Source organism: Pelodiscus sinensis, chromosome 10 (assembly GCF_052426305.1).
Source record: "Pelodiscus sinensis isolate ZL-2025 chromosome 10, ASM5242630v1, whole genome shotgun sequence".
Taxonomy (NCBI): Eukaryota; Metazoa; Chordata; order Testudines; family Trionychidae; genus Pelodiscus; species Pelodiscus sinensis.
The window spans coordinates 55959254-55972325 of record NC_143061.1 but is presented as its reverse complement, the minus strand read 5'-3'; the positions used below and the strand labels follow the sequence as shown (position 1 = coordinate 55972325).

The 13072-nt window shown below is 49.4% G+C and overlaps 2 protein-coding genes across 4 annotated transcripts; one reads left to right on the top strand and one right to left on the bottom strand.

Moving 5' to 3' along the window:
- Positions 1-139: 139 nt before the first annotated feature.
- WDR53 (WD repeat domain 53) lies at positions 140-5316 on the bottom strand. Of its 3 annotated transcripts, none has more exons than XM_075937200.2 (3): positions 5181-5316; positions 2759-3253; positions 140-2215 (listed from the first exon to the last, which is right to left on the bottom strand). In XM_075937200.2, exons 2-3 carry the CDS (start codon positions 3236-3238, stop codon positions 1628-1630), a joined length of 1068 nt encoding a protein of 355 aa, XP_075793315.1. In that variant the 5' UTR covers positions 3239-3253; positions 5181-5316; the 3' UTR covers positions 140-1627. The 3 variants fall into 3 exon arrangements, with proteins under 3 accessions (XP_075793315.1, XP_075793314.2, XP_089637075.1); XM_075937199.2 differs by lacking the exon at positions 5181-5316 and adding an exon at positions 4686-4842; XM_089780949.1 differs by lacking the exon at positions 5181-5316 and adding an exon at positions 4698-4780.
- Positions 5037-13072, top strand: FBXO45 (F-box protein 45). The gene is made up of 3 exons (XM_075937201.2): positions 5037-5348; positions 7104-7460; positions 10483-13072. The coding sequence occupies exons 1-3, from the start codon at positions 5118-5120 to the stop codon at positions 10666-10668; spliced, it is 774 nt and encodes a 257-aa protein (XP_075793316.1). The 5' UTR covers positions 5037-5117; the 3' UTR covers positions 10669-13072.

The following is a 13072-nucleotide window of genomic DNA, read 5'->3' as shown; positions in this document are numbered from 1 at the left end:
ACACAGATTCCCACTGCCATAGCGTGGATGCCTCTAGACCCTGATACATTCTGACAGTGGGCATTTCTTTGTCATCCTCAAAACGTCCGAGTGTTACATATTCAAAAGCAGAGGGTAAGAAAACAAGATCAAGCATACACAACTGTAAGGAATCTTTTAATCTTTAGTGAAGCACAAGATGCACAGTGGGTTACTCAGGGAGGCAAAGGGGAACGATAAGTATTGTAATTATAGGTTTGTTCTTTTCTTCCAATAGAACATTCCATTATCCCATTATCTCACCACTTGTTTCCACGCCCCCCCCCCCAAAAAAAAAGCTTCTGACAAACATTAATTAACCTTATTTTAGTGATATCAGAAAGTTCAAAGTTCAGGGCAGAGATCACTCCTTTGCATGTATAATCAAGGAGACAAAAATAATGGAATTGGCCCTACTGGTTCCCAGACTAAAGTACTGCACTTTCAACACACGAGTGGTTTAGGACATCCTGGGGAAATAAGCTCTCTGAATTATGTGCACATCCCATAAGAGCGTGAAGTTTATGAAATAACTTCAGAGGCACGGGATTCACATTTGGTCACATCGCCCTACACGAGGAAGCTAACAGTCCATTTAGGGTGGAAGCCTGCTTGTCATACTCATGCAAGGAGCCCTTGACATCAATCAGACTTTTTTGTAAGAAAGAGAGCAGCACCTGGCCCTCTATTTTTATTACACTCTGCACTGAAGTTCGAAAATGCTCAACTTCACACTTTTGCATGCAGGGTTCAATAGGGTAACCATACAAGAGCTAACAGGAGTGCAGGGAGGGAGAAAGGTTTTGCCGAGATGGATTTAAAAAGATATTTTTGCCTCTGAGACACATGAAATCAAAGGACAAACCAAATAAATAAATGTCCCACCATTTTGTTTGTCTGAAAATCCCACTTTGATGAGCTTTAAATCTATTTAACTCACTTCAGTAATCTTCATTATATTAAATTAGAAATAGTTCAAACATGCTTGCACCCCACGTTTTCAGGTGCTGCATCTTAGAGAACAGATTATGTCCCATTTAGGCCTAAACTACCAGAAAGTTTGAAATGGGGAAAGCAAAGCATTAGAGAGGTAACGAAGCAAAGCAGGAAAATAAATTATGTTGTTCTAGTGCAGGGAGTTTGGAGGACTCCTGTCAATTGTGCCTTCAGCAAAGCTTACCATGCCCACTGATTTATTTTCTTCCCGACTGAATACCATCTCTCTCACAATGTTTGCAGACTGAAACATAAAATGTTACAACCTGTAGCATGAGGCTGCCTCAGTGTCTGCAAGTCCTCTCGGTCCATTTCCAACCAAGTCACACCTATATTCAAAATGCACCTTCTTCCAATCCCACAAGGAGATAAGGAAGTGAAGAAGCTCCCCTACTGAAATAGGGAGTGATGTTATTTATGTGCATAACGTGCCACAGCAAATTCCAGGCCACTTCTAAACGTGCAGAAGAGCTGGGGATTATTTAAGCAACAGGAAGATTACTCTCCATGGGAACCAAGAGGAGAGTGTTCTGTAAGGAACCACAGAGGCCAGCTCGCAAAAATTAAAAAAAACCACTAGCTGCTTGCCAAGACTTCCTTAAACAGTGTGTGTCTAGGTCGCATTCAGAGGGTATACAGATATACAGCTGCTCTGGTCCGCAACTAATACCCTCCTCAAGCCTTTGATCGCTGTGCATGAAATCCAGTTCACCTTCTCTCCATGTTCTATGCTTAGCTTTGGTAAAACTCGGGCATGTTCATTTGTAACCATGGTGTTGGGCTCTCCACCTCTCTTGGGGGAAGCTGATGTTCTGGCCTTCCTCCGGTGGATGGATTTCACAGGACTCTTCAATTGCTTCCCGGCTTCACTGCCGACATCCCACAGTAACACCCTTCCATCATTTCCTCCAGAAAGCAGCCAATATACATCTGGCAAAAAGAGGACCTGAGACACGCCCAGCGTGTGAGCCTTAAACCCCAGCTCCTGTTCAAACTTGACCCCTGTTACTCGGAAGATCCTGATTTTACCATCTTCAGCTCCACAACTAAAGACATTACCGCATGCTGCAACAGACAGAGAATGGGCGAGGGGAGGGTTAAAGAACTGGCCAGCTGATTGTTGTCCCACTTCCTCTGCTTCGGTCTCCTGCAGGGTCGTGGTCCACAGTGGGCGAGCTTTCTGCAGGTTCCACAACATAACCTTCAAATCAAACCAAACAAATCATTAGAACTACATCTGCGGAAACAGCCCTCCTTAGAATAGCTAAGGCTTAACCCTGGAGGTGAAGAGACCACCCTGAATGTTTGGAGGCATCAGGGAGAGGGAGCCATGACAAACTGACAATTGTAGCTATGTAACTGAAAACACACCGATGTAACTGGGAATGAGAACAGTGCTGAGAATCAGATACTTTCTCTGCAGGGACCCATTTCATTTCCCGATCTATAAAATGGGAAGAACACCTACTTCATGGGGTGGGAGGGTAGGTTGATGACTTCATAGGAGATAATGCTGAACACATTTAAATACTATGTAATTATGAACCAATTTCAGGATAACATACTAACAGTTCAGGAGAATCCAAACCTCTGGCTACTATGCTAGGGCCACATTAGGAGTGTTGGAGAGCCATGTTAACAATCCCAGAATGGAGGAGCAGCACAGCAAATATCATCTAACAACTCATATCGAGTAGACATTTAAGTTTTCTAGCCATAATCCACCTTCTACTATAAAAATCACCTTCATGTCCAGTCCACAAGACACAAGGCTTTGAGGGCGCTGAGGCCGAAAGGCAACAGAGGAGCAGATGTTTGAATGCCTCCTCAAGGACCGGCTGACTTTCTTATTTTCCAAGTCCACAATTTTTATCGCCCCAGAGTCATCTGCAGCAGCCAGGACACTGTCAGTCTCATTCACTGAGAGGCAATTGATCTCTTCCTCATTCAGATGGAAGCATTCAGCTGGCCCTTTAAGGAATCTGACATCCAGCACGCTAATGGTTTCGCCGTGGGAGGTGTACAGCCTGCTGGGGCAGGTGGGAGAGAACACAACACAGGTGACATCATCTGCCCTTGGGAGCTGTATCTGTTCTAAATGAATCCCTTCCTCGTTCCACATTGAGAGTTCTCCTCTCTCTGCTCCAGAAGCCACCAGACCGTCTTTGTTTACATTCAAGCACAGTACAGAAGAGGAATGTCCATCCCGCCACTTGACTGCCATGATTCTTCGGGGAGTCTGTGAATGAAAACAAATTGATGCATGAAGAATGCACATGTGCTCGGCTGACTCAGTAACGTGTCCTGTATGAGATGTTAGTGTCCCTACGGTAAAACAGACACCTGTAAAGGTAAACTCGTGAACTGGAACGTGGGCTCAAACAGTACTGACATTTTGTATCATCCCTCTTTGCTGCTTCACCATGAGAAGTGCTGCGCCTGGTTCCTGAACTATACTAAAGCACTGTCTGCTAATCTTGAGTAGCTGTCCAGATGGAAGGTACTTCAGCCATGACCCCTGCAGAGCACTCAGTACAATGGGGTTCCACTCTCTGACTGGTGTCTCTATGTGCCATCACAACACGCAAGTTAAAAGTTTCTAATGCACTTACTGAAAAGAGCAGCAGGAAAGGAAGTCTTGGGACTTGTCTACACGGAGTAAGAAAACTGTATAAGACAAAGTTCTAGTCTTCCTAAACAATAAGCTTATTTTGATGCTTATGGTAGAGTTTGCATGAAGTCACATCACAGTACACTGAAGGAAATAGTTTAGCTATACACAGCAGAACCCACACATCAGAAAGGAAACAACATCCAAAGATGGTATACGGAAAAAATGAAAAGTCACCAAGGACTATCTGTGAAGACAGAATGATGTAAATTGGTGGAGTTCAGAGAAGAGCTGAACAAGGGTTAAATATGAGCTCGAGAAGTAATCTGTGGTGCACAGGAACTGAAGGAGAAAAGACTGAGGTGGCTGCTCCAGCCCAGCTAACCTGCTGCACTGCAAGCGGTGGGGCTGCCCCCACACAAACATAGTGTTGAACCAGTTAACTTTTTAAATGACACTTTACATTGTTAATTGGTGGCTGGTTCAGACTTCTCAGAGCCTGAACTTCAGCTAACTTGAAATGTGCTTGATGATCATGTTTATCCTTATTAGTTGGGAGTCATCAGCAAGCACGTCTATAGCTCTGCTCCTGCAAATGGATCCACCTAGAAACACCCCGCCACTTGCATAAGTCACATTGTAGGCTGGAGCTGAAAAGTGCGTTGTAAGCAGATTGACATGCCATGGCTGAAACACAAAGACATTCAGCGCTTCAGCAGTTTGGCATTCCAGCCCCATGACGTAAGAAGCACAGTCTCTACTGGAAGCCAAGCGTGAATTGCTCGGATTTTGCGGGGAGCACGTTTGCCGGCGCTGCATGGACACGGGATTTGCATTCACACCCGTATCGGCACAGGCCCCGCCCACACCCAGGAAGCCCGGCGGGGAGATGAGCGCGAGCAACGAGCGGCGATGGGGCCCCGGGCTGAGCGGAGCGCGGAGGACACTGTGGGAGGAGGGGTGGGCGGGAGGGATGTACTGGGAGGCTGAAGGGACGGCCCGGGGGGGGGGCGGGAGGAAAGGCCCGGGGGGGGGGCGGGACGGACGCAGGCCGCGTTACCTCCAACCGCACCAAGCACTCCGCGTCCCTCCCGCCGCCTGTTCCGGCGCGGCACGATGACGTCATCCCAGCGCGCCGCTCGGTTCCCCCCCCCCCGCGGCTGCGCATGCGCTCCCATGGACCCGGGCGGGCTCTGCCCTTCACCAAGATGGCGCCGCTTCCGGCGGCCGCCTGCCCGCGCGGAGCGGCCGCCACAGCCGCTGCGGGGGGCGCGGGCCGGCCGCGGGGGGCGAGGCGCGGGGGGGTTGGGCGGCGGCGCCCGGCGCGGCCCGCTCGGCCCCTGCCGCCCGCGCGCCGCGCTCGCTTCCGCCCGCTCGTGTCGCCCGGCGGGGGCGGGCGCAGGGCTCGCGCCGCCCCCTGCGCCGCCGCTTCGCGCGAGGCTGGCGCGCGCCGCCTCAGGGCTCTGTCGGCGCGGGGCCGGCCGGCCGGGCGATGGCGGCGGGCGGGGCGGGCTGGCGGCTGCCCGGGCGCGTGCTCGAGCTGGTCTTCTCCTACCTGGAGCTGCGCGAGCTGCGGAGCTGCGCCCTCGTGTGCCGCCTGTGGCACCGCGTCCTGCACGGCGACGAGAACAGCGAGGTGTGGCGCAGCCTGGCCGCGCGCAGCCTGGCCGAGGAGGCGCTGCGCACCGACCTCCTCTGCAACGTGCCCAGCTACAAGGGCAAGGTGCGCCCGCCGCTCGGGCCGCGCTGCTGCCTGCCCTCCTCCGCGGGGCGCTCCTCTGCCGCCCTGCACCCTGCCCGCCTCCCCGGGGCGCTCCTCTGCCCCCCTGCGCCCGCCCTGCAGCCTGCTCTCCTCCCCGGGGCGCTCCTCTGCCGCGCTGCACCCTGCCCGCCTCCGCGGGGCGCTCCTCTGCCGCCCTGCACCCGCCCGCCTCCCCGGGGCGCTCCTCTGCCGCCCTGCGACCCGCCCGCCTCCCCGGGGCGCTCCTTTGCCGCCCTGCGACCCGCCCGCCTCCCCGGGGCGCTCCTTTGCCGCCCTGCGACCCGCCCGCCTCCCCGGGGCGCTCCTCTGCCGCCCTGCGACCCGCCCGCCTCCCCGGGGCGCTCCTCTGCCGCCCTGCGACCCGCCCGCCTCCCCGGGGCGCTCCTCTGCCGCCCTGCGACCCGCCCGCCTCCCCGGGGCGCTGCTCTGCCGCCCTGCAACCTGCTCTCCTCCCCGGGACGCTCCTCTGCCGCCCTGCAACCTGCCCGCCTCCCCGGGGCGCTGCTCTGCCGCCCTGCAACCTGCCCGCCTCCCCGGGGCGCTCCTCTGCCGCCCTGCAACCTGCCCGCCTCCCCGGGGCGCTCCTCTGCCGCCCTGCAACCTGCCCGCCTCCCCGGGGCGCTCCTCTGCCGCCCTGCAACCTGCCCGCCTCCCCGGGGCGCTCCTCTGCCGCCCTGCAACCTGCCCGCCTCCCCGGGGCGCTCCTCTGCCGCCCTGCAACCTGCCCGCCTCCCCGGGGCGCTCCTCTGCCGCCCTGCAACCTGCCCGCCTCCCCGGGGCGCTCCTCTGCCGCCCTGCAACCTGCCCGCCTCCCCGGGGCGCTCCTCTGCCGCCCTGCAACCTGCCCGCCTCCCCGGGGCGCTCCTCTGCCGCCCTGCAACCTGCCCGCCTCCCCGGGGCGCTCCTCTGCCGCCCTGCAACCTGCCCGCCTCCCCGGGGCGCTCCTCTGCCGCCCTGCAACCTGCCCGCCTCCCCGGGGCGCTCCTCTGCCGCCCTGCAACCTGCCCGCCTCCCCGGGGCGCTCCTCTGCCGCCCTGCAACCTGCCCGCCTCCCCGGGGCGCTGCTCTGCCGCCCTGCAGCCTGCCCGCCTCCCCGGGGCGCTGCTCTGCCGCCCTGCAGCCTGCCCGCCTCCCCGGGGCGCTGCTCTGCCGCCCTGCAGCCTGCCCGCCTCCCCGGGGCGCTGCTCTGCCGCCCTGCAGCCTGCCCGCCTCCCCGGGGCGCTGCTCTGCCGCCCTGCGACCCGCTCGCCTCCCCGGGACGCTCCTCTGCCGCCCTGCAACCCGCTCTCCTCCCCGGGGCGCTCCTCTGCCAGCCCCTGCAACCCGCTCTCCTCCCCGGGGCGCTCCTCTGCCAGCCCCTGCAACCCGCTCTCCTCCCCGGGGTGCTCCTCTGCCGCTCCTGCAACCCGCTCGCCTCCCCGGGGCGCTCCTCTGCCGCCCTGCAACCCGCTCTCCTCCCCGGGGTCCTCCTCTGCCGCCCTGCAACCCGCTCTCCTCCCCGGGGTCCTCCTCTGCCGCCCTGCAACCTGCTCTCCTCCCCGGGGCGCTCCTCTCCCGCCCGCCCGGGGAGTCTGGAGCCTGCTGGCCTCCCTGCCTTTGCCGCTCCTCCTACACCGGGCTTGTAAAAGCCTTTGAAATGTGGTGGGAACGAGCTGTAAGAGGTTAATGCATTAATTCGTTTCATGATTATTCCCTTCTCCCTTTCTGTGGTTTTAGGTACGGGCCTTTCAACATGCCTTCAGCACCAATGACTGCTCCAGGAATGTGTACATCAAGAAGAATGGATTCACGTTGCACCGGAACCCTATTGCTCAGAGCACAGATGGGGCAAGGACGAAGATTGGTTTCAGCGAGGGTCGTCATGCCTGGGAAGTTTGGTGGGAGGGCCCTCTTGGCACGGTCGCTGTAATTGGAATTGCCACAAAACGGGCTCCCATGCAGTGCCAAGGCTATGTAGCGCTTCTGGGCAGCGATGACCAGAGTTGGGGATGGAATCTGGTGGACAATAATTTGCTACATAATGGAGAAGTAAATGGGAGCTTCCCACAGTGCAATAATGCACCAAAATATCAGGTAAGTGAGATGAAGCACCAGCTAGAGGTTCTGCTGCATCTGTGGCAACTGTCCTGCAAGAATTGTGGGACCAGGACAAAACTTCATTGCCCAATAAGCCTTAACACTGTTCTTTAATATGGCCCTTTTCTGTTGTAAGCATGTCTGTCTCCTAAACCTGGCTCACGTAGCTATGTATGCAATGCTTACCTGTTGAGGGGCAAAATTTACCTTCTTCTCTTTTTTCTGATTTACTAATTTTTTAGATTACGTTCCTGTTTGGTGTACAGATTCAGGTTCCAGCATTGTCTCCTCCAGTTAGAATAAAAATAATCGTGTACCATTCTTATAATTTCAAATCTTATGTGAAATTATCCTACATTCATGCAGCTACCTCTTTTTAAAAAAATAATAAGTACCAGAGCATTCTGTATGCTTTAAACAAGGATTTGTCCCTCAATATCAGGGCTGTTTGATAAGCATTATGTCATTTGTAAGTGTGTTGTACATCGTATTGTAAGTGTGTTGGGTCTAGTTGATAATCGGGTAGGAATTCTCCAAGGAAATTCTGAGTGATGCTGACGCGATGTTTATTCAATAACTGGTATTCTTAGAGGTGACATCTTTTGGATTAAACATAACATTAAAGTTCAGATAAGGTGCCTTAATTAAAGGGTGCATGGCTTTTTTCCCCCTCCAAATCAGTGGTTTCGCTTTGGCCAATTCCACTTTTGGACAACTATATTCTGCCTACTAGATTTTTTGACAGCACAGCTTCAATTGAATACACTAATACTTCCTGACTTACACTGTTATGTAGAGTTTTTGTGTGATCCACTTCAGATGTGGCTGCATTTCAGTGGGTGAACATTGTTTAATGCAGGGGTGAAGAACCTAAAACCCAGGGACCAGATGCGGTCCCTGGCTTGCCTGGATCCGGCCCCTGAGGCTCACGGGCCCCCCCAGCACTGGGGAGCCTGCACTGGTGCTCCAGCCTCCCTACCCTCCCATGAGGCTTGAGCACATAAAATCTAAAAGCCTGGGCTCCCCTAAGCTTGGTGTGCGAGGGGAATGTAGGGGAGTGTCTTTCTCCCTCTCAGTTAGGAGCCACATAAGGGAGGGTTTGGGTTTTTTGTGGTTTTGCTTCTCACTTGTGTGCAGCTCCCAACTGATCTTTCTGTGGATCAATGGCCCCGACTCAAAAAAGTTTCCTCATTCCTGGTTTAATGTATATGATACAGCCGGTCCCCGAGTTACGAACGCATCGACTTACGACCGTTTGTATTTACAGCCAACCTCCTATACAGCCGGTCCCCGAGTTACAAACGAAATCCGCACTTACAAACCGCACGGCTGTACGTCAGTGAATATAATCCTACTTACGAACAGATCGAGTTACGACCTTGTGTTTGGTACGTAACTTGTTTATAAGTTGGGGACCGGCTGTATTCCTAAATCCCCACTCTAAAGTTCGCTGTCCAGGTGGTATAGCAAACACTATCTGTGTAATGGTACTTACTTTTCAAAAATTGCACTTTTCTCTGAAACATTAACCTATGATTTTTATGAGCAGACATGAGATTATTGGAATTTAGAGATCAGAGAGACTGTCTTCCTATAGCTGAGTTTGTACATTTGACAGCATTGTGTGTAGTCACTCTACTGATTGATTTTTTTTTTTGTGATCCATTCCCCTTGTTTGGATCTTTCAAACTCTAATGGGAAAGGAGGGTGGGAAGAACTTGAAACCGCAGAACTGTCATGGAGACTCAAAGATATGGTGTAGACAAAACTGCTTTGACATTAACTTTTAAACTGACTTGATTTCAAGTTGATGTCTCTTTAAAGAACGCTCGGATTGAGTAAAGCATGTAACTTGATCTTTTCTTTTATAAAATAAAGACTAAAAAGAATAAATTCTTAAGTGCCATTTTTGAGGTTCAGGGTGACTCCATTTGAGGGTGGATTGATGCTTCCACAATATAGAAGCTTGTGCAGTGCCATGGTACTCCTTGCTCTTAGGAGCTGTGACTTATCTAAATTTCAAATCATGCTCTAGGTAAATGAGCTGGCATGCAATACAATGTTTATTTGCTGATCTGTGATTCTCTCAGCGCATTCAGTGTTCACTGCTCTAGAAATGTCTTTTCGAGAGGTGGGGGGGAGGGCAAATGGGAAAAGCATACACATAGTTTTGAACTTTCCTGCTCTACTGGTAAATTGAATCATAGAATCATAGAATACTAGGACTGGAGGGGACCTCGAGAGATCGAGTCCAGTCCCCTGCCCTCATGGCAGGACTCAGTACTGTCTGGACCATCCCTGACAGACATTTATCTAACCTACTCGTAAATATCTCCACAGATGGAAATTCCACAACCTCCCTGGGCAATTTATCCCAGTGTTTGACCACTCTGACCGTTAGGAACTTTTTCCTAATGTCCAACCTAAACCTCCCTTGCTGCAGTTTAAGCCCATTGCTTCTTGTTCTATAATAAATAAATAAAAGTGTAATGCTGATGCTCAGAGTGCACACTTGGCCAAAAAAGTTTTTTAGTGCACCTGGCATACAGCCCTTGCTTCTTAAAACCAGTTCTGTGGCTTTAAAATCTCTGTATAAAGGCTTTGCATATTTATCATAATAAAAGCTATCTTCAGAGTCATGGGAAATACAGGGTGGAGATGATTGCAAAAATTGCCACATGCTGCAGAACACTGAAGTAGATGCAATGCAGTGTAATAATTGTTATTAGCAGAACAGTCACATGTGAAGGGCCCATGCATGGTGCATGTAGCATTGTGATGGTTACAGGAAAACACTGTTAATCTGATATTTTCTGTGTAGCTATAGAGAAACTTACTGTGCATCAGTGAAACTGACACTCCCCCAGAAAAATTAGTTCATTTATATTGAGAAACAGAAAAATGCCCTTCTTGTAGGGTCTCCTCTTCTATTCTCTGTGCTATTTTTGTTTTCTTTCCTTTTAATTGTTCTCCCTTTGAGTATTTCCTGACTCTTTCTTCTTCCTATCTCTGTTTGCAGATAGGTGAGAGAATTCGAGTCATCTTGGACATGGAAGACAAGACATTAGCATTTGAGCGGGGTTATGAGTTCTTGGGAGTTGCTTTCAGAGGATTGCCAAAGGCCTGCCTATATCCAGCAGTGTCTGCTGTGTATGGCAACACAGAGGTGACTTTGGTCTATTTGGGAAAACCTCTGGATGGATGACATTGTTTCATTGGGACATCAAGATGTGGAAGATCTGGAGAAGCAATCTGCATGTTAACTAGAGGGAAACATGAACTTGAAATGAAGTGTGCGTGTGTATTCATGAAACATCCTGGAAAACAAAGAATTGTGATTTGGAGAACCAGCCATACTGCAGAAATTGTTACATTTCCTTTTTCTATCAAGCCAGAAATATCCTCAGGGTTGGAGTTGGTTGAGTGGGCAGTTCACACATGCATGTTGCAACAGTTTTCATTGCTGAAATGGCTGTATGAGATTTCAGTTACTAAGGAAAGGTTTTATAGACGTGCTTGAGGAAATTAACCTGAAATTTGTTGGTAGCGTTTTTTGTGAAAGACTCCCATTTTAAAACTGTGTTCCTTCCTGCCTGCCTGTCTTCCTTCCTGGTTGGCCAGTGTGGCTACCGGAGGAGAAGGATTGGCTGAGTTTTATTTATATTTTTTAACATACTGAGAAGCATGGTCTGCCTGGACTGCACTTCTCATATACAATGAGATATAAAATGTGTGCAGCTATTTTTAAATGTATTTTAAAGCTTGTATATATAGAACATGTAAAAAACATCCTGTTAAATAAGGTTGAATTTGTTCTAAACTGGGATATAATTTCTTAAAGGAGAAACCACTACGTGGAATTAGAACATCCTCTGTTGGGAGATAGCATACTTGCAAGTGTTGTAAAGTGTCTTGAGGTGCTTTTGTGGAAGAAGATGGGTTCATAGGTTCATTTGGATGTGATACAAAGTTTCCCTGGTTAGAGCAATTGTTTTTCTGTGATAAAAAGAAGCCCCCCCATGAGTTATATTTTGCCATAAATTCTGATTCCATATTGACAAAGGAATGCAAACCCATTTGCATCTTCTTGACACAGAAAAACCAATTAATCTCTAACAAATCATAAAATGTATAATATTGTAAAATGAGTCTTTCAAAGTCATATGAAAAACAGGGTTGAAAGTCATGGCTCTAGATTTTATTTTTCCGTTAAAATGTTTTAAGGATTTAAGGTTTCCTTTGGCTTGGCTTGGGTTTGGGTTTGTTTTGTTTTTTAATAATGGCCCAGATATCCAGATGCATGATCTGTCCACCTACAGCCAAGAATAGTACAATTCTCACCTGCCTCTGACAGGAATTCTGGATCAGGTCTAGTGTGCGGGGTTTTCACCCTTTTCATTTTTCTAAAAACTACTATTCACAAACTTGTCAGAATTACAGTACTCATGGAATCTGAGAAGGCTGTGAGACCAATTACTTGTGTCCCATGAAGAACATGTCGGTGTTGTGCCAGCAGCTTTCCACGAAGGCTGAAAGCTAAGCAATGATCTAAAAAACTGCCAGCCTATATGATGAAAAATGCCAAGTTAGTCTTCAACCTGGCAGTAATGTCTTAATCTCTAAGCCTTGAGGCCCTCCTTTGGTGCTGAAATTTTATTTCTTATTTTTTTGTTTCTCCAAGGTACACAGAGCTATCCTAACAGTTTCAGGACTGCTGGCAAAATGCTTCAATGGAGAGAGAAGGGAAACATTTGTACAGACCCTTCATTTGTCTCCTAAAGAATCTGAATAATTTAATCTCAGACATATTTTTGAGTTCTCTGTGTTTGGGCTTGAGAGGAAATTCTTAACTTATTGATTTAACTTTTTCCTGTATTCTGATAAAGCCAGGGGAAATGGTACAGGTAGCTGTCTGGAACAATTAGAGTGCTCCTTAGAACTAAGTTTGGAAAACTTTTTACATAACAGAGTTCTGCCCTGAAACAGACTCTTTATGTTGTTGCCACTTGAAGGGTTTTAAAATATTTATTTGTTTTATGTATAGTATGTTACTTAAAGGGAATATATGTTGAGGTTTGCTTATCCTATTTGCAAAAAAAAAATGCACATTATGAAATGAAACAGCTCTTAAAACATGGCGCTCAAACATGGAACAGTTGAATGAAGTGAGATGGGTGGATTTGAGTAGCTTTTAGGAAAACCTAATTGTTACAAACATTTACTGTTTGTACGAGACTGTGCACAGGATAGCAATACAGCAGAGCATTTAAAAAGCCGCTTTAAAATGAAAGAAAAACTGCAGTTAGATTAGTGTGTTCTTTAAATTAATCTTGGCCTCTGCATGTATTGATGGAATCCAAGTAGACCGAGCTAATCCCAAAATCTGTTCCAGAAAATGTTGTCCATGAATTAGGTTTCCCTTTTGATTTTCAGGTAATGTCATGCCCTCTTTCCCTATACATTAGAAATGGTGGAAGCTAAACATTTCTTTCGTGGGGGTGAGGGTGGGGAGCATCTTGCTTGTGTAAACTTATAACTTATTACAGTACTGGAGACCAATGCTCGTTGTACAAGATATTAAAATAAACTCTGCTACAACATAAAAACAA